The 22,283-nt window shown below is 35.9% G+C and overlaps 1 protein-coding gene across 1 annotated transcript in view; it reads right to left on the reverse strand.

The window, feature by feature from the left end:
* LOC145662177 (uncharacterized) overlaps positions 1 to 20,196 on the reverse strand; it is a 62,494-nt gene extending 42,298 nt beyond the window's left edge. Inside the window, exons 1-3 of the mRNA XM_081727510.1 lie at positions 20,081 to 20,196; positions 11,376 to 11,617; positions 9,601 to 9,821 (exon numbers count right to left, since the gene is read on the reverse strand). Of these exons, the coding sequence (XP_081583636.1) occupies positions 9,601 to 9,821; positions 11,376 to 11,617; positions 20,081 to 20,120 (503 nt within the window). The 5' untranslated portion in view covers positions 20,121 to 20,196. The remainder of the gene's footprint in view (positions 1 to 9,600; positions 9,822 to 11,375; positions 11,618 to 20,080) is intronic.
* Between the last annotated feature and the right edge of the window lie 2,087 nt (positions 20,197 to 22,283).

The following is a 22,283-nucleotide window of genomic DNA, read 5'->3' on the forward strand; positions in this document are numbered from 1 at the left end:
TTATGTTCAACCCTTTCTCGTGTTTAGCATGAAGCAAGGTACGTGTATTGTGAATTTCATTTTCTTAGGTACATTTGTTCGGAAATTATAACATTTTTTCGAGTTCGCCTATTCGCCTAGTCTCCTAGTGGGACGCACTGTATAACTATTGCAAACTTTATTAATTACAATAACTATAGTATCTATATCTTATATCAATATTAAATGCTATATGTGTGAGTAAGCACATCTAATATGTTTTGACACACATTTCGAAGAACTAAACACCATTCGAAAATTCAAAGAGGACAATATCGACCTCCACAGTTGCCTTACTCTGCGGGTGACCATGATAGGTTTACTAATGGTAACATACCATTGAACTGCTTGAGAACTAGATGAATCAAAGTCTAGATGAATTATCCTCCCTGGTTTATTTAAGAGATAATTCAAACTTCAGAATCTAAAGAATACAATAGACGACTCAAACATACATCATTATTTCATAAGGAGAATTTTATTCAGTTGCGTAAAAAATGTAACATAGTCGATGATAGTTTCTGCTTATAGAAAATATATGTATACATAGTTTTCAGAAATCTATTGAAACTGATCCGAAACAATTTTGATCCTTTATAAAGGGTAAGGGACAGCAACATACAACTTGTAATCAAATGAAAAATACTTCAACTGTTCTTAATAGTGACAAGCTAACAGTTAATGCGTTTGCTCATTACCTTGGGAGTGTGTTTATACCTAAACATTTTAATCAGAGATGAAAGATGTTTGAAAAAAAAATTCTGCAATGTGTCAATATAAAAGATATATCTGTTAAAGAATGTATAGAATCAGCAAGGAAATGGAGTGCATCTCATTCTAGTAAATCCGATGGCGTTCCTTCTTACATTTTTGAAGTTTGTGCGCATATTCCTCAATATTAACTAACTCTCACCTATAATCTCATAGGTCCTTATCCTAATCTTTGGAAACATAGCAAAGTTACTCCAATTCTTAAGAAAGGTAACCCAAACCAAATTGAAAATTACAGGGCTATTGCTTTAATTTCAACACTTCGAAAATCATGAACAAGTTCTACATAATAGAATATTTGAGCAGGTGTAATCCTATATAACTTCATCCTAGTATAGCTTTCATCATGAACGACCAATTTTAACCAATATTCTTACATTTACTCAGTTCCTATCATAATCATTAAATGGTAATCGCACGGTTGATGTGGTATATACTGTTTTTCTACAGTATCTGATAAACTGGACCATTCTCTTTTATTGACTAAGTTAGATTCCTTTTATTTATCTGATAATTTGTTAAATTCCTATCTTCATATTTACTCAATCGGAAATATACAGTTATCTTCAATCAAGTCATTATACGACTTGAAATCATTCAATGATGTTCAGAATAGTTTAGGTAGAACACTAGATTTGATACTAACAAATTTAGATAATGAAGTGGTTCAAAGAGAAGAACACCCCGTACTTAGAGAGGATAAACACCACCCTGCGCTATTAATTAAAATCAAACAGAACAATAAGGTAAAGATAAAAAGCCAAAGTAAAGTAATAGGTTATAATTTCAGTATGGCCAAGTACAATCTACTATATCACGAATTGGGAAAGGTAAAGTGGGAGGTACTGGGTGACTATACTAACGTTGATGGCACTGTGAAAAGTTTTTATTTATTTATTTTATTTTTATTTATTTATGTAGTCTTATTTTACATGGCGAAGTTAAGGCTCCTGCCTTGTCTCCCACTTGACCATGCAATACAATAGTATCATAATTAGTAATACAATAAAAATAATAAGATATATAAAACACTGCCAATCAAACGTACACACACACACACACACACACACACACACACACACACACACACACGCATCACCTCACATGCACACCTAGATTACTTAGATTACTTCAAATAACCACATAATATAATCACATACATTTAGCGAACAAAAGAAATAAAAGGTACGAAGTATAAAAACCAGCATTTTTTTCAGATATTAGTAAGCCTCTGCTTAGTAGACTTATGGAGGATCTGCTCAACCGACTTCTTAAATAGGTTGATTGACTGAAATTGTCTTGTGTTGGATGGAAAGTCATTCCACGCACAGATAGTGGATGCAAAGAACGCATTCGAGTAGAATTTTGACGAATGTGGAGGAAGAGAAAGTAGTTTATTTACACCTGATCTTGTATTGTGGTCGTGGTAAGCATTTAGTGGTTGCAATCGTTGAAATAAGTAGGAAGGTTGTTGAAAGCGCAAAGTCTTAAAGAGAAGTGTGAGTCGATGCAAATCACGTCTATCGGCAAGTTTTAAAAGGCCCAGCTTTCTATATAATATATTTGACAAATGCGTTCCGAAAAAGAAACAGAGCACGGGAATCTATCCTAGTTGGTTCACGCTAGACATTACAAAAAATTAAAATGAAAGTTCGTCACCGCAAAGCGATACGACTCAGAAAATCAAATATAGATTTACATAAACGCGAATTTAATAAACTTCGAAAAATAATTAAGAAAGATATACTAGTCGCATACGCAAACTTCGTTAAGCAGCGGAATATTCAATCCAAGAGGGTAAAGGGTAAAGAGTTAGCATGTGATAAAGGGTTTGGGTACGAAACCTCGCGGCCAGAACCTCGCAGCGACCTCACGGACCAAAACCTCGCCTCCCAAAACCTCGCGGCCCAAAATCTCGCCGGGCCGAAACCTCGCCTGGCCAAAACCTAGCCGTCCAAAACCTCGCCGCCCAAAACCTTGCGGGACAAAATCTCGCCTGGCCAAAATCCCGCCTGGCCAAAACGTCGCCGCCCAAAATGTCGCGGGCCAAAATCTCGCGGGACCAAAACCTCGCCACCCAAAACCTCGCCTTGCAAAACCTCGCGCCCCAAAATGTCGCCATACCCAAAATCTCGCCTGATCAAAATGTAAATGTTATTCCAACAGATGATAAGGATGACGGTATACAAGACGCTGTTTCAGAAGAAGTATCACGGGTATTTGACCAAGTCCCGCGATACCATATGAAAATTCTATTTCATTATTAATCGTTTTTTCACGAAGCTTTGCAGCTCTTGTAAACAACGCCGACGGCAGTGTGTAAATGTTGCCAACTAACAGACTAAAAAGTTTATAGAAAACCTCGAGCTAACAAATTAAGAAACAAACCGAAGAGCGGGAGATTGAAAATGAAATGGCATGGACTTCTGATAGATTACCAAGATGCATTTTCTCTCTCCTGAATCTTTGAAGCAGGATATAAATATAGACACAGAACACTAGGAAGCATGGCTGCCCGCAGCGGGGAAGGGGCAAAGGGGATGTTGCCTCCCAGGGTTTTGAAAGGTTTTTGGAAGTGCATGTCAAGAGATACTAATTTGCTTACTTAAATGTTATAACACTTAATATATTCATATTAAATAATATAGTATCTGGTATTATAGATTATTTACTGTAGTTAATAAGCATATGCGCGTAAATAACTGTTGTTTTACTTGATGTATTATGTGCCCTCGTGTGTCAAAATATTGTGTATTCGCGACTGAGTTTGTGTGCCGGTCTTTTGTCCCCCCTTCCCCCGTGGAATCAGTATTTTACCTCCTTGAAAAAGTCCTGCGGACCTCCATGCCTGGAAGCCGGGCTGAACAATCTCTTAAATTTTCCCTGTAACTGCAAATCATGGCTAATCGTGGTTGACCATAAATCTTCGTCCTCTATATATCAGGGAGTTCGCATTAATTGTTCAAAATATTCAATCTATCACTACTAAATTTTATTTAGCCTGCCCATAGCGTCAAGGGATAACATGGAAAATTAGAATCATAGCTATTGGATCTTACTATGTTCTCTAGTCTTTGTTGTCTTACTATATTTATTAGCTTGACTAGCAGATGTACTAAAACATATGCTCTTTTACCCCCATTCATTTCAAAACTGTGTTTCGGATCACTACGTGACTCTCAAGTAGAGGCAAGAGAACATGTGGATAATTGTTCATTAAAAAAAAAAGCGAAAGAGTTTATTTATTGAATGGATTACAATTTTAGTATCCCTTGAAGATTTTTTCAGATATTTTGTTACTCCTGAGAACGGACAATCATTCTTACGACTCTTAAATGTTCATTTAACTCTTAACGTACCAAGCCTAACTCGTCAACGTTGTTTACCAAGCTGGGGTCTTCTTGGGACCCCAAGTATTATTTTAATATCTCAACATACTAATGCAACTCAAATTATTATTTTTTGGATGTCTAAAAACACACATAAGTTAAATGAGCATTGTTTACATCAAATATTGTGTTTACTTGAGCAATATTCAGTTTTTCGTACAATTTTATACTTTTGTGTTCGTAAATCTGAAATACAAGTTTAACAATGGAGCTTTTACATTTTCAAGTGTTCTTTTTTTTTCTTGTATTTTTTTTTTTTTAACGAACGCATCGTTGATCTAATTAGGTAATAGATAGTATATCCCAAACGGATGCAGGACACACATAAACATCCAGAATAAATTGATTATTATAGTTGCAGGAGTATCACCAAATATCGCCCTCTGGGGTTCCTAGAGGACCCCGCTTGGTATGTTAAGAGTTAAACCCGATCGTTTCTTTTAATCGATATGCGAATTATAACCAGGGGTAAAAGTGGGAGAACGAGGAAGAACGCCATCCCTGACCTCGGAAAAATATGTACGACGTCCCCCAGTTCTTAAGAAATTAAAATGGGCAAGGATAGGCGGGGGAACGGCGTGACGTCATGCCGCTTGCTACCGTACCCCTACCTTTTCAGATCCACTTTTACCCCTGATTATAACATACAGAATTAACATCAGACGTTACGCTACTTCGAATCGGTGAAATTGCTTTTATCTTTATTTCTTACTTATCTTTAAAATAATAGGCCTACAACTTTTTATATCCAATGAAAGGCTCTCCAATTATTTGAAGTATAATGCATTTAATATATTAAATAGAAATTTAGTACAAGGGCTCAGTTATTCTTTTGGGTAACATAATGAACATTTGCATCCCAGTTCTCTGAAACTGACTAAACAGTCTACGATTCTTAAAAAAAACGAAAAAAAAACGAAATATAATCAGAAGTGAGCAACACTTGCAATGAGCCAAATGACCATTATTCTTCCATAAGAAAATAGTCCCCAAGAAATTCCACTTGTTCAACCTAAGTAGCAATTATTGTATTTTTAAATCACACTAAGAACATTTTAGTTTCAATTAAAAGCACATTTTTATATGCGGATTGACATCTTACACAAAAATTTAAATTTAACAGGAAAAGAGCTACATCCACTGACAAATACGCAGAGCGCGCGCTATATTTGATGATGACCATGCAGGCAGGAAGGTTACCAGTGAAGGATTACATGCACGTGCAGAAGCAGAAATATTGCGGGAAACAGACGAAGCATTTTCTCCTGCACCAATCGCTGAATACTCGTGCGAAGAGTGATACAAATTGAGTTACGCGGTTTGTTTTTGAAGAGTGCAAAGGTTTGTGAAAAAGCGAATAGAGGAGTTCAATGTTAAGGTAGGGCGAGAGGATGTTTTTAAACTGGTAATAGGGAAAGAATGTCTGCATAAGGAAAGTAATGACAACTAACGGGGTTAGTTTCGTGAACTTTGGAACATCTACAAACTTAAAAGTTTAACAAAAATCTAATAATATTTATGAAAATATGAAATAATATATGAGTTTTTACGACGTCCCTTGATTATGTCCTGTAGATTAAAGGAGACGTAGACGACCAGGATGAAGGAAATGATCGAATAAAGAAAGTGGGAGGAAACGGGAATAACCCGAGAAAGCCCACGCACACGATGTTTTGTATCTTCTTCTTCTTATTGTTATTATTATTATTATTATTTTGATTATTATTATTATTTGTAATGTGGAATTGCATATTAAGAAACTCAGAGAGAAGATTTTAAAGAAAAGTTTCATTCGCGGCGAGGTTTTGGCCACGCGATGTTTTGGGTGGCGAGGTTTTGGCAAGGCGAAGTTTTGGCCTGGTGAGATTTTGTGCGGCGATGTTTCGGCCGCGAGATTTTGTTCGTATCCCGTGATAAAGATATAGTAAGCGCATTTACAACTTACTTTAAATCAGTGTATGCAGTCGGAGCGCCACTGCTAGTTGAAAGAGATGATTCGGCATTAGTTGAAATGTATAAAAAAAATTATATGTTACAAATAGCGGTAATAGGAGTGGACGAGATTAGAATGGCAAATCAGAAAACTAAAATCAAAGTGTTTGATAGGTATCGATGATGTACCATCATATGTAATAAAAGGTTGTGAATAGAGTTTCTTATTACCTTTACACATGCTATTTAACCTAATAATCCAAACCAACACGTTTCCAGCAAAATGGAAACTTACAAAAGTGTGCCCTATTCCTAAAAATAATGACAGTAAAGAAATTCAAAATTATAGGTCGGATTGTATTCTAAACTCATTGGCAAAGATATTTGAAAGCATAATTTATAGGCGAGTTGAAAATAACATTAAACCAGTAATATCGGATTATCAACATGGGTTCGTTCCTGGCAGATCCAACGTAACAAATCTCGCTGTCTTCACTGACCATCTAGTTGATACATTGAAGAGTAATAATCAAATAGATGTAGTTTATACAGATAATGCGAAAGCATTTGATAAGGAAAACCACACGTTGTTAGTGAATAAACTTAAATTTCTTAACTTTTCTGATCAGTTAATTGCTCTTATGAAGTCATATTTGATGGACAGAGAACAATAAGTGGTTTATACTTAGATAAATCCTGTAGATCATTCGAATACATTCAATTTTCTGGAGTCCCACAAGGATCTAATTTAGGGCCTTTACTTTTTATAATACTCATTAACGACCTTCCTAATTGTGTTAAAACATCACATAAACTACTCTATGCAGACGATCTAAAATTATATAGGAGAATAACAACAGCACAGGACTGTCAGTTTGCAGGAGGATCTAGACAGAGTAAATGAATGGTGCAAGAGCAACTTGTTAAACGTAAATTCATATAAATACAAAACCGTGTCCTTCACTAAGAAACGGAATGTTGTTAAATATCAATATAAGATAGATGGTAAACAATAAAAGGGGGAACAAAGTGTCAAACTGCCAAAGATTTAGGTGTAATATACTATAACAAACTATCATTTGTGCATCATATAAATCAAATTCTAAATGACGCAAACAGGAATCTTGGATTAATTTTGAGAATGGGACGGGAATTTAATAAGTAGAATGCTTTACTGGAATTATATTTTTCATTTGTTAGATCAAAATTAGAATATGCGTCTATTATATGGAACCCCCACACGAAGAAAGACTCTATTAGAATAAAAAGAAATAAAAATAAATTTCTGCGGTTACTGATGTACAAGAGAACAGGCATCTTCCCCAGATATGAAAATGGTACTTCTCTTAATGAAAATTTTAACATAATGTCTCTCAATCACAGAAGAATGTTAAATGACATGATATTCTTGTACAAAATATTAAATAACAAATTAAATAGTAAGGATTTGGTCTCTGCCTTTCGCCTCAGGGTACCCAATGGAAACATATGTGTGCGCAATGGAAATTTATTTTATTGTAAGAAATCTCGAACAAATGCAAGGAAACAGCCACCAACGTGGAGGATGGGTGCAGTGTACAACAAACTGAGTAAATGTAAAAAAGTTCTGGATATACAAGATATGAATCAATAGATTTCGCAAATATATTACAGCTATTCTATGTAACTCTGATATGAACACTGAAATTGAGTAGAATTACCTTTTATGTTCTTCTTAAATAAATAAATAAATAAATAAATAAAATAAATGTATCGTGTTCTAATATATTGCATCATCCAGCTTTCCTCAAAGATCTAATTTAGACATTTTATTATTCTTACTTTTATTAACGATTTGTCATCTGCTGATAAATAATCAATCATTACTTTATGCTGATGATCTACAAATTTATAAGAGGTTAATTCAACTATTGATTCTGACAAACTACAACAGGGCCTTAATTCATGTTATCATTGGAGTATAATTAACAACTAACAAATTATGCTCCTTTTTGACTTTTACTTAGAAAACCTCTTTATAAAATATAAATATAGTATCAATGAAACTCAGCTGGAAAAGAACGATTTCGTTATTGATTTGGGTATTACACTTGATACTAAACCAACATTTAATCTACGTTTGAAATACTTAATTTCCGATTCGTATAAACGTCTTCGATTTATTATAAGAACAATGAAATTTATTACTGACATTTCTGTAATCAAAATATTATATTATACATTTTTACGTACTAAATTAGAATATACTTGTTAAATCTGGAGGCCTATATTTCATATTCACATTCATAACGTAGAGCATACTCAATATAAATTTCTTTATGATTTGTATTTTATAAAATACAATAGATAAGCTAAAATAAATAGGATAGTATATTCTGCTATATTGCGGGCACTTTCTTCCTACTTTAATTACCCCTTGATTGTTTGTTCAAAGTATTTTATTCTATGAAATTATTAGTTATTTTGTTGGTATTCAAGACTTTACGCAATATATGGACCTAAATCTAAAATCTGTTCGTTTAAGATCACATATATCGTTTTTTTATAAGCAGTTCAAATACTGTTCAATATCAACATTCTCCAGAAATTAGATTACATAATCTTAACAATTAATTGCTAAGTGTATAAAGATTGATTTTCTGTACCTTATGCTCAATATGTATCTATAATTCACAATTATTACAAGTATAGCACTATTTGATACAGATTATTTGTAGAATTGTTTTATTTTTCAGGCTTAATTCTTAATTTGAAGTATTTAATTTATAATCACGATTTGCAATGTTCCATGTACTGACTCGGTAGGGTTGCCTGCTCTGAAGAATAAAAATTACTCGCTCATAATCTACAAAACAGACGAAGAACAATTATATTTTAAGCCTTGAAATATATAGTTGAGCACAACGAAAAATAGCGGTCAGTTAGCAACTCTAGTGAGTCGGGAATGAAAAATCCGCTCTTGCACTTGTTATGGTGTTTTGTTTGCTATGATGTCTTTAATGACAGTTAATACAAATCATCTCTAGAACGAAAAGAGTAAACGGTTTCCAGATTCGGAATGTACACGCTTATTTACAGAGCAAGTTCCAATGTGAAGACCTCCGTTCAGTGGTGTAAAACGTAATGTAATTTTTGGGTCTCAGGTAAATTCTGTTCTAACGTTCTAAATAAGCGATACCACATTTTCTATTTACATAGTAAATACCGGTACTATTACGGTTGACCCACCAACACAGAATCACCACCCTCTGTCTGCGAATCGTGAACAGGTTTGCTAAAATTATTAACAAGTTTCTCAATTTTAGAGTTACAATGTTGTACAAATGTTCAATTTCAAGTACATTATCATATTCTTCATATTGAACTGAAGATAAGGTGGACTCTGGTTTTCAACATTTCAGTTTGATTAACATTACGTTTCTACATAGCATACAAGTAAGTGAATATAGTATTAAAATATTTATATCGTTATAGATTATATAATACATACCATCCGTACAAAGAAAATGATATAATGTATATTATTACTATAGCTTTAATGTGTTGTCGACTAAATAGTTCCTTGATCAAAATCCAGATATTTTTAAGAACTTGTTTTAAAATAGTATTTCTTAAACATCCAGTTACTTCTGGTCCATTTATTTTAGAACTTTCTGTGTTGCCATTAGTGTATATTTTTAAACCAGGTAAAACATCATAAAGCTTCTCAACCTGGAAAAAAGAAGGAAACATTATATTAGAAATTTACAAATAAGTGGATGTACACAACATATGTACCAAAGTATGCTCCGAAAGCACACAAATGCGTTCTTTTCCTATTTCCAACAGAAATCTCTTTAGTTATGATTGTACATACACAGTATTTTTGTAACTGGTTTCAATTTTTTTTGAAGCACACTAGTTGTGTAATAGTTTTCAATCATTTAAGTATTTTTAAAAGAAATAATCAAAATACAAAAATATTTGAGTGATTGTGTGTATTGAAACTGGGAGTATTATAATAATAGATTCTCATGTAACAAAAACGTTAAGATATTGCAAGATTAAAAACAAAAGATGTGGAATAAGCGTACCATGAATAGCTTCCATCTCCTTCCGTGTCATACTGAAACCAGAAGTGGAATTACCAATCTTCATATAATTAAAACAATGAATTATAGATAGATATATTTTTATATGAGAATTCAGTGTTCCAAGAATGGACTCCATGTATAGCTTTTTTTCTGCCTTGGAACTCGAGTTAGTATAGTTTGTAAGTTTAATGTAGATTCACAATTTTCTTATTATCTCCAATAAATTAGTGTTTAATAATTTCATAATATGTAATGACTACAGCATCCGAACAGAACGGACATATATTTGATGTGCTTGTAAAAATCAACGGTAAAACGTCGAAGGAATGATTACATCGACTTGACAGTCTTATGCATGAAGTACATTGCAATGTAATTATTGCTTCGAACGTACGAACTGGCCGTGTGCTATACACAGGCAAATTTTTCAATTAAGAGCAATTTCCACCCCTTATCTAAAATAGTCAAACAAATTCCTGCCTTCCTGCCTAAGGTCGATATATCTAATGCAAACGTCTAGAGACAACATTCACGACCGGATCACCGGACAGGTCAACCACAATAGATCTCACCTGGATGATGCACCATTTCATCCAGACAAGAAAGCAAGACGGGTGGAAATGCATCAAATGATACCATCCCTTGAGACGTCCAGTCAATCTTTTTCACTTGCAGGTGATACTCAGGAAGTGAGACGAAGACTGCAATTTCTGAGGGAACAAATCCGGAACACACCACTATAATCCAGAATGCATAAAATCATTGGCTTCCTGCGCTTAGACCTGCTTGTCACTGGAGGTGTGGTAAGAGGATAGCCAATTACCACCATACATATTTGCCTAACTTATTCATCGCAAGGTCAGTCAACCTCAACCGTCTACTGCGCTCAGCGAGCCACAAATAACCAAGCTGGCAACTCCCCATAAACGTCACTACAACTTTTTGCGGGAAACCAACGACATTATATCTTCCGTACTATAACATGTAAGTGGCTTTTACATCTTCCCAGCTCACTAAAGTTATGAACTATCTCAGTAGCGAGTCAAAGTCTACACAAATCTTACGCTGATCAACATGAAAGCCTTACTAAAAAATTGCGTAATATTTCTTTAACCAAATTTAAAGAAGAAAATATACACAAACTACTTATAGTATTGAACTGCAATAGTATTAGTATAACTAACTTACTAACCTTATAATTTCCCTTCTCTTTCCTGTTATTCATATCATACATTTTCTGCAATACTAAAAGGGCTTCTGAGTATTGTCCACTATTGAAAAGAAATCTAGGTGACATCGGAAAAAATAATAGTAAAGCACACGTGACTAAGCATGGAATGCCCATCAATAAAACGAAAATTCTCCATGAAGCCACATGGAAACTAAATATCTCTGTTAACCATTGTTGTCGAGGTATTGTCAACCATGCAATTCCTACAACAATTAAAAGGAAGTAAATTTTAATTACAGGTATACACTGTAATCCAAAAGTATGCAAACACTAAAAAAATATTTGGCATCTACATATACATTAAAATAATAGTTTTTTATGTGATAAAAATAGTAGTACCATACATCTCATGTGAACCAGAGAGTCTCGAATTGTACATTTTGGTCCTGGTGTCCCACCCTTCAGGGATGACGTGGATCAATGAAAACTTGATATATATGACCCACCACCCACCGTGATCCGCTCTGACCCACCACCCACTAAGACCCATCGTCATCAACTCTGATCCATGGTCCATGACCTCCTCTTCACTGACTAAGGACTTTACACTTGTAATAAATCATTTATCACTAATCGGAATTTGAATTTCTACGGTCCATCGTTTAAGCACCGCTCTGTTACAATACCGGTGGATCTGATCTTTACAATATGAGATGAAAAATTGTTTATCATGTGTCATATTACGACGAATTTCAACTTAACTATCATATATAATTATTTCCTTCTTGCGTTACAGATACTTTTCAGTAGAAAATAGGATGCAATTTGAAAGTCTCAAATCAAGGTAAAGTAGGCCTATGTAAAGGAAGAAAAAAACAATGTAAAATTGGGCTGTATCTCGAAACCAAATAGTAAATGCTATTGCTGTGATTACAATTACAAATATCAATATCCAAAAGTGTCTGAAGTTCATTTTTTCCCTTATCGATGTGATGTGATATACTCATCTCACAAGGAAAGGTCACGCAGTGGCTCCGCTGGGATCCGAACGAGACAATTGTGTTTGCATTTGATATGTTGTAACTAGACGAATTCCAAAGCTATACGTGTCACAGGGTGGAATGTCATGAGTTACAACGTATTTTGTAATATAAAAGCTACAACGCTGGTAGAATAGTTTGAACCGAGCCATTTGTTCGGAAACAGTTGGATAAATGGAAAACTCAGACAATAAATATCCCATCATTTTCAAGGGCACACTTTTACGGATAAAAATTTTGCCCCAGGGTCCTCGCAGGGTCCCAAACGAGGTCCAACTCAAAATTTTTAAATGACAAAGTCGGTTGAGTACCACATCGTTTAAAGCTGTTGTAAAATGAAAGAAAATGCAGCAAGTCTTGACTCTCTATGACAACCCTGTGCAAAATGGCGGAGAGTCAAAATGTAAACAAGAACTTAATTGAAAAGTACTTGATCACCCCTATAAATCGGAAACGGTGAGACCAATAAGAAAATTTTCAAAGTACAATAATTTAAGTCAATACGTCTTGTTCCAGGGTCCCCACAAGCTCTCAGGTGGGGTCCAATTAAAAAGTTTCAAATGACAAGAGGGGTTAAGTAGCTCATCGTTTGCAAGATCTTGTTAAATGAAAGTAGATACAGCAAGTCTCGACTTTCTACGACAAAACTCTCTAAAATTGCGGCTGGTCAAAATGAAACAAAAGCTTAATTGAAAAACTATGGCCACCTTGAATCCAAGATGTCCGCTTAAAACCTATGCCATTCATAACGGTACAAATCTAAATCTATATTTTTCTCTATTATGTATTTAGAAACAATAGGAAGACTAAAGAACAATTGAATTTCGATTCACTTCAAATATTATTTCATTCGGTAACAACACATATATGTTTTGTTCTTAATGCACGTTCGTCTCGGTTCTCTCGACATCATTTACTTGAATATAACGAATATGCGATGAACACACAACTCTGACTTCCTACTCATACTGCTAAACAAAAGTTGAATACCTTCGAGTATTTTTCTAATTTTGTCATAGGTAGTTTATGCATAAAGGACTTGCTGCACCAGTAGGTTGGGGGCTCCTTTGTAACGTATTCGTGATGGTTACATTTGTATGTCATTCGTTGGTTTGATCATAATACTTCAAGCAATATCAAATATACAAAAAAAAAAAAAAAAAAAATTGCAAGATTGCCGAGTAGCACCAAGCCATGTGTAAGTCATTTCAGTACATCGAGCTGCGTCAAACTTTGGTGGTTGGGTCACAGTATTCCAAGTAATAACATGCTTATGTACAAACTCATTTTTCACGCTGGAAGCTATATTTGATTACAGATATACTCTTTGATACTTTGTGGATATCTACTATTAACCATAAACATAAACACCATATTTCGCTTCTCCAACACCAGTGGTTTTAGCTGAACATGTGTTTGATACATAATGCGTCATTTTCAACTCAAGATGTCGCGTTTTTGAACATTTCGCATATTTTTTTTTCACATACTGATCAACATTAACGCCAAATTTGGTTTTCCTAGCTTCAGCAGTTTGGTATGATTATTCTTTCGCTATAGGTTTTAAGCGGCCATCTTGTATTCAAGGTGGCCATAGATTTTCAATTAAGCTTTTGTTTACATTTTGAGCAGCCGCAATTTTAGACAGGGTTGTCGTAGAAAGTCGAGACTTGCTCCATCATTTAACAACGGCTTTTAAACGACCTCTCTTGCCATTTGAAACTTTTTAGTTGGACCCCACCTGGGATCATGTGGGGACCCTGGGACACAACGTTCTCACTTAAATCGCTATACTTGGATAATAATGCCACACTTCCTTTCCTATTTTCACATTTATCTCACCGTTTCCGATTTATAGGGGTAACCATGGACTTTTCAATTAAGTTTTTGTTTACATTTTGACCCGTCTCCATTTTGCTCAGGTTTGTTGTAGAAAGTCGAGACTTGCTGCATTTTCTTTCATTTTACAACAGCTTTCAAGTGATGTGCTACTTAACCCCCTTGTCATTTGAAAATTTTGAGTTGGACCCCGTTTAGGACTCTGCGGGGGACCCTGGGACAAAGCTTTTTATTCCAAAATGTTTGTCGTTGAAAATGATGGGATACGTGTTGGCCGAGTTTTCCACTTACACAACCGTTTCCGAACAAATGACTCGGTTCAAACTATTCTGCCAGGTAATTTTTTGTAGTTCTTACATTACAAAATATGTTGTAACTCACGATAGTCCGCCCTGTGGCACGTATAACTTTGGGATTCATCAGTTATAACATATCAAATGCAAACACAATTGTCTCGTTCGGATCTCAGCGGAGCCACTGCGTGATCTTTCCTTGTCACGTAAGTAAATAGAAACAAATGAAAAAAGAAGAAAAATTTAGGCCTTGAAAGTAAAACGTAGACAAATTCACCAGTGTTCAGAAGATGCCGTCCACAATGTACTGACAAGGGACTATTCCTTTTTTGACAATTCGATTTCTGAAAATGCTTGCTAACATCGTATGCAGCACCCAAAGAAACCGAGAAAGACAACTTTTTAGGGGCAGACCGTAAACAGGGCTGGAGGTAAAGGGGTCCAAAGTTCGAATACAGGCCTCCAAATTCACCTAACATGAATCCAATTGTAAAGTTTGAATCAATATGAGCGGAGGAGTCAATAGACAACTATCTCGGATAGAATGGAACTCACGGAACATATAATCCGGGAGTGATTCCATGAAATCAAGGTTGCATTTTGCAATAGCCTTGTCACCAAAAGGCCTGCCTGGACGATTCCCTGCACTTCCTAAAGCCAATGGTCCATATATGAAATCTAGTTAGATGTATTGTATCTCTCAATGTTCGTACACAATATATCTTACTCTTAAGAAATTACATTTTTTGTTTTGTGCTATTATTGTTGATCTTTCATACTTTTATGTATAGTTCTTAACACAGCAGTTTTTGCTGGAAACACACATAGCTGCTAATATATGGATATAAATTCATTATATGCATATAAAAAACCTGAAACAATTTATGTAAAAACTCATATTGGTTAATGTGTGTACAGAGTGTAAATGACTGAAACGATTAAACAGATGTCTAAGCCGGAAAACACGTATTTCATCATTTCAAGAAATATCCCGTATCGAGGGAGAAACTTTTCCCCCAGAGTTCCCCGGACGGTCCCAATTGGGGTCCGACTCAAAATTTGCAAATGGCAAGGGGAATAAAGTATATCGTTTAAGAGTGTTGCTAAAAGTGTTGCTAAAAGAAAGAAGACGGAAAGAGTCTCGAGTATCTAAGCTAAACTAGTGCAAAACAGCGAGCGTTCAAGATGGTAATAAATAATTCATTGAAAACTCCGTGGCCACCTTTAGAATTGTAAGACTGTGAAATCGACATCAGAAGAGGTAAATACTTATCGTATCATTGGAAAAGTATAATGTACCAAGGTAAAACAAAAAGTACCCCATTTATGCTTATCATATTACTAATGTTAAATTCTCTGTTCCCGGTTGCGTCCTTTAGGCTAAAGGACCCAGGTGATTATGAATGATGAAATTACTGGCATAATATAGAAATGGAAAGAATACTGGGGCAAGGCGAGTTTTATTTATCAACAGGAGAGACAATTCGACAAAATTCAACAACATCCACAGTTTGTTTATATTTGTTTGCTTTTATCTTTCTCAAGCACTTGGCTACACCATCATGATTGATGCCCAAACCTCGCTTATAGAAGGATAAATCATTGAGGTCTTAATTTACGCAATCAGACAAATCACTAAATCTTAAGTTTTATGAGGTGGTACCTTGAACTGTTTCAGATTTATTGCTTTTTGGTGGGATACCATTCATATGCAAAATTTGAGCAAATTCGCGCTTGTGCACATTCGGAGTCTCTCCTCTTTAATACAATTTCAACCAGAGATGGCGTGGGACAATCAAAACGATTTACGACACACTGACCCACGAAGCATCGTGACGCATGACCCATCGTGACCCACGATGCCCCACCACCCACCGTGACTCATTGACCCATCGTAACCCACGATGACCCACCACACACTAAGAAAGAATATGACTCATTGTGACCAACTCAGATCCACTAAAACCCATCTTCATCAACTCTGACCCACGATTCACACCCTCCTCTTCACTAACTAAAGAGATTACACTTGCAATAACACAATTTTTTCCAGTAGTTAGCTTCTCTAAAAACTCACAGACTGCATATCAAAAGCCAAGTAGTAAGTCCTATTGCTATTATTACAATTGCAAATATCAAAATCTAAAAGTGCTTGAACTTCTTTTTCCTTAAATACAATTGAAAAAAAGAAGAAAAATGGATTCTTGAAAGTAAAACGTAGACAAATTCACCAGTGTTCACAAGATGCTGTCTACAATACACTGAGTAGAATGGGTCGATGGGTAATATAAATTTACTTTGACAGTGTGTCAGTGTGGGTAACGATGAATGGCGTTTCGCAGTAGGCCATGTTCTGTTGACCCACGAACCACTGACCTACTCCCAAATCTTGATCCATTTGTCACACCGACAAAATCCAACTCTGATTTTAACGTCTTACTTCATTTCAAAGACGTAACATACATCTACACATTTTTTCTCGATTACGAATATTGTCTTGATACATAAATTAGTTGAGATGATCATTTCTTCTCACGGTAAGAAATTTTTATGATTAAAATGCCCATCTTGAAGTGAGTAAACTACCTTCCAAAGTTATTGGAAATGATTTCCCGACCCCGAAAACTATGAATTCGACAAATATTTCAGTAATTTTTAACATTTTATTTTTCCGAGCTCCTCAGCACTAATATTAAGATCTCCCAGACCTCATCCTCTGATGATGGAGAAACATTTGAACGTAAAAGCCATAGAGGTCATCACTACTTATCTCAACGGCCCAGAAAGCTATGGATAACACGCTACAATCAGTAGTTTTACATTGTTTTTATATGTCATTTCGCCCAACTTCCATCCTTTGGAGTACTACAGTATATTTTTTTTAGATTGAATGCAATATGACTACCGCGTTTGGTAAAAGTTACTCCAGACAATCCGGAGTTACTCTGGAATATACATTTACACATATAAATTAAAATATTTAGAACTATGCTAGAAACGTCCCTGTAAATTCAAAATCCAGTTGACATGCTCGTCCATCCCTAAGCGTGGCATCAAATGTCACTGTGATTGTAATCTAATAGCTTAATGAACCCAAATTATTAATTCGACACTAATCTCAGACATATCACACATTTTATTTTTCATACCTCGCAATAATGTAGTAGTTTTTTATTCCTTTTACATGTCAATCCCTTCTCACTAACCCAGAGAGATTTACCTGAAAGTTCAAAAGTAGTCCCCATCAGCGTTGACGACCTAATGCCAACATTCTGGAAGGCGATGAATTCCATCACGGTAGAACTTGGTGGGCTGTGAAGCGAAGAAGTTATCAAATGCATTTTGCACCTCTAGTAGAAATTTTAACTGGCTTCCTCTAAAGTGATTATCCAAGGAATGGAACAGGCGATAATTGGACGGTGCAATTTCTGGGAAGTATGGTGGATACAATAATGTTTTCCATCCAAGGAATGGTGTTCCCGGTCATCCTACCCACGTGGGGCTTAGCGTTGTCCTGTAACAGGAGGAATACCTTGCGACTCAGAAGTGCTGGCTCCAGAGTTTTGAGTTTTTGTTGAACACGGCTCAACTGCTGTCAGTACACAGTTGCATTGACGCTCTAACCAGCTGGTAGCAGTTCCGGATGCATCTAACTAGCTGGTAGCGATGCACGATGCCTCGAGCAGTCCACCAAACACACATGAAGACCTCCTTCTGGTGCAGAACTGTTCTCGGCTGTTTCGGAACGGGTTCATGGGATGCTAACCAATGATGACGGCGCCAAGGACCTTCGTACACGACCTACTTATTACATGTCGACACCCCGCACAGAAATGGATCCTTCCTCAGACGAGTCAGCAAAGAAACACAGGTGTCTGGTCGCGTTTGCTTCTGGTCCGGAGTCAAATCATGTAGAACACATCGATCCAACTTGTAATGCTATACAAGTTGATGGAGGTGCTGCCGAATGATTTCTCCAGTCACATTGAATCGTAGTCTCAGCTCCTCACTTGTATGGCCACTGTTTGACTCAATTGCTGCCTGAGGATCTTCATTTTGTAGATGTGTTGGTCTTCTGACACGTGGTGCGTCTTCGAGTGTTTCGTCACCGTCGTTAAACTTGTTAAACTATCGCTGCACTGTCCGCGTAGTCACGACACCCTCACCAAAAACCTGGCATATCTTCCGCCCCGCTGCAGCATTGTTTGACCCCAGTTTGAACTCGTACATCATACATATCCATATGGCGCTCTGTGGTTATCCCATGTTCACTCTGTCATTACGCAAGTTGTAACTGAACTTCCTCAACCAGGTAGTGTGTTGGATATACCCACACCAACAACTGACCTTCGCCTTATCTGTATTTGTATTCAACTCCCGGTGTGAGGTCGAATTGAATACATACCTCCACACAAAGCTGCAAAACTTACTTGGTTAACTTTATATTTTACTTGACCTATGAATATTATGAGATAGAATTACATTTTTTTCAGTTTCTGAAAGAGGGAACTTTGAAGATCAAATTGATCAAAGATAAGTAAAGTTGGGAAATTTATTTGCATGAAAATATGGAACATCCACTAGACTACGCTTTCTGTACGTACCAAATGCATTGTTTGGAACCGAAAATGTGAGTTTTAGATCCTTGCACTTAGGTTTAGTGTAATAGTGATGAAATTTTAATCTGTATTCTTAATGAAGTAGTGTATGCTGTCTAACTTTTCGTCCTAAATTTCTCTATGTGGTTTTGAACTTGTCATTTAACATCCTTATTCCTTTGGTATCCTCATTTACTTCGTTTCCATTTTAATAACTATGATATGAAATTTATTTTTGCTAACATCCAGTTTCTCAGTGTATTCTTTTCATCTTTCTCAAGCTGCAATCTTCTCATTAAAAGTTCATTTCTATCTTTAGTTCCTATATTGACATTGTAGTTTCCCATTGCTGGCTTCTATTTTTATGAAATTTACCTTCATCTACATTATTAAAATTTTACTATTTTTTAAATTTCTCTTGTCACCTTTACTTCTATTGTGTATTCCTCTGTCTTTAGACTATTTCCTTTTATTAATTCGTAGATCAACTTTCTATACATTTTTCCCGTCTCTGGTCTTTGTTCGTTATGAAATCAATTAATTAGATTAATCGGATTTAAGCTGTTAATAACTACGGGTAGAATTCTGAAATATCGGTGTAAATGTTGTAATCAGACCGCTGGTACGTTTTTTGAATATCTCGCTCACATGTGTGTGTGAATCTACTTCTTACTAAATATCTGTTCATGACTCTCAAACTAGTAGTCACTTACGCTCATATGTTGCTATGGACGGATTTGCCTCACCTGCACATCTTCAACGCTCTGCTGAATCTATGACATATAGTTGTGTAAAATATATCATGTTGTATTTTGTTGCATTTCATTTGTAAAATGTATAATAAGATCTTACCTATCTTTTAAACATAAGAAACTGTGTTTCTCTGAAATCAAACTTCTGTTATGACTCAATAGAAAGTTCTTGCAAAAACAAATATAAAACGTACTATATTTTACCTGTAACTAGAAGCATTCCAATATCCCAGAAGACTTCCATACTACACAAAAGTTTTCCTTGCCTCTCAAGAGTATTGAATTCAGCAAGATATGGGAAAACCACCCCCAAAATCCCTGGTGACCTAAAATTATTTTTTTCATGTGATCAACTAAGAAATGAGAGAGAATTTTCAGTAACACATTCCAAAACTATAGATATCGTTTAAGACAAGCTAATAATAATATCGCAGTATTACTAGACACCAATTATAATTAGAAGAAAGCAAATGCATGTCCTTTAACAGTGTGAAACGACGGTAGATATCCAAACTATGGGAATTCCATATTCAAATTTGAAGTAGTAGCCTACACTTATAATCTACTGGTTGCAATAGATTAATAATATCAAAGATAGAACCTGTTTCTTGGGCGCCGAATCCATATCAAAAGCCATTACTCGCTACGTTTTACTGATTTTGTTCTCTGGCGATATGGAAATCAGTATCGAAACCGGAAGTATTATTAAATTCCAACCATTTCTGGTTTTGGTAGTGTTGTAGGTTGTGGTGGTAAGTTCTCTTAACACCCTGAAACACTTGCAGAAAACAACTTACCATTTTTGTTCCATGACGATAAATGTTGAAACCGGACATCCTTAATTTGAACCACTTCCGCTTTGAATAAAGAGTTAACGGAAGGGACGGGACCTATCAATGGGATGCTGAATCAATTGCAAAGAAACACAATCAATATTTCTTAAGGATTTTGCTCTAAGAAAAAAAATCAGTTTTGAAACCGGAAGTAGTAGTACATTTCAACCACTTCCGGTTTTGGTAGAGTATTGTAAGTTGTGATCAACCCGCCAACTCGACTGGATTCAAGCCCCCATCATAGTTTGGAGTCCACAGTAGTACTAGGTCCTGTTCTTCATAACGTTGGTATTGTATAAAGCACAACCTGCAAAATCTAATACCATGCCAGCAGCAAAAATGACGAACATTAACCACGTAAGCCACCAAAAACAAACTGCAATACCGTGCCATGTGGAGGGCGAGCGGGGCGACGGCCTCAGACGCCGAAGTAAGAAGGAGCAAAATTCTGGAAGAAAAAAAGATTATATATATATATATATATATATTGGAATGAAAAGTAATAAAAAGTGCTCAAAATCAAGGAAAAGCAGGGTTTATTTTTGAAAATTTTCTTACGCTTCGTGCCAAGCATGATGGCGCTTCGCGATTGCTCTGTCGACCTCACTAATATTACATAGGGGCCGCGGTGTCTCAGTGGTATACAAGATCCGTGTGATTTATTGCGATGCATCAAAGTGTTGATAATGTAGGCCAACGACATTCACTTCGGTTTAATGACTCTGATCTCTGTGCTTTTTGCAATGTAAAGGACACTATTCAACATCGTCTTACATTATGTGGTGAGGCAACAGTGGTGTGGCCTCAGTTTTGTCGCCATATGGCGCACATGTGTCGCTCTACTCCCACGGCTATTTCAATAGACTCAATTCTTTTTACCGACTTTACTTTTATTCCAAGAACTAAATACTAAGCTGTTACTTGGTTGATTGGAAACACTGTCTTATATTTGTTAGCAGAATCTCAGAAGCTTGTTCAAACTTCCTATACTATGTTTTTATACATATGCTCAACTAACCCAAATTTCTTTTGCCACGCACAATATGTTATTTGCAATTTTTTTTAGTGCTACATACATGATGTACCTTTTCCTTTCCCTGCCAATTTATATCACCTTCCTTATTTTGGTTATTGACTTGTATTAATATTAAGTTGCAATATAAAAGGCGGTAGAGAATTCACCTCTGGTTCATTGGGTCCCGGGTTGAAACCCTGCGCCTGCCAAGTGAATTATGTGGTAGACAAACACCATGTGCGTGGGTTTCCTAGGAGTTCTCCCATTTCCTCCCACTTTCTTCATTCCACCATTTCATTCATTTCTCATCGACACCGTCTCCTTTAGCCTAGCCGGCATAAACATGGGACATAAAAGTCAAAAATTTCATTTTCACTCATATGTACCGGGGGAGGGGGCGCCGTTGTGTACTCTCACCCTGGGCGCTGATTTTCCACGGCACGGCACTGACAAACAGCAGTGTTATCTTTTCCGAATGAATAAAGAAATAAGACGTTAAGAATACCAGTATGTGGCCGGCAATGAACCTTAACCTAAGCATGCAACTTACTAAAGGATA

Source organism: Thermobia domestica, chromosome 10, assembly GCF_964235325.1.
Source record: "Thermobia domestica chromosome 10, izTheDome1.hap1.1, whole genome shotgun sequence".
In the NCBI taxonomy this organism is placed as follows: domain Eukaryota; kingdom Metazoa; phylum Arthropoda; class Insecta; order Zygentoma; family Lepismatidae; genus Thermobia; species Thermobia domestica.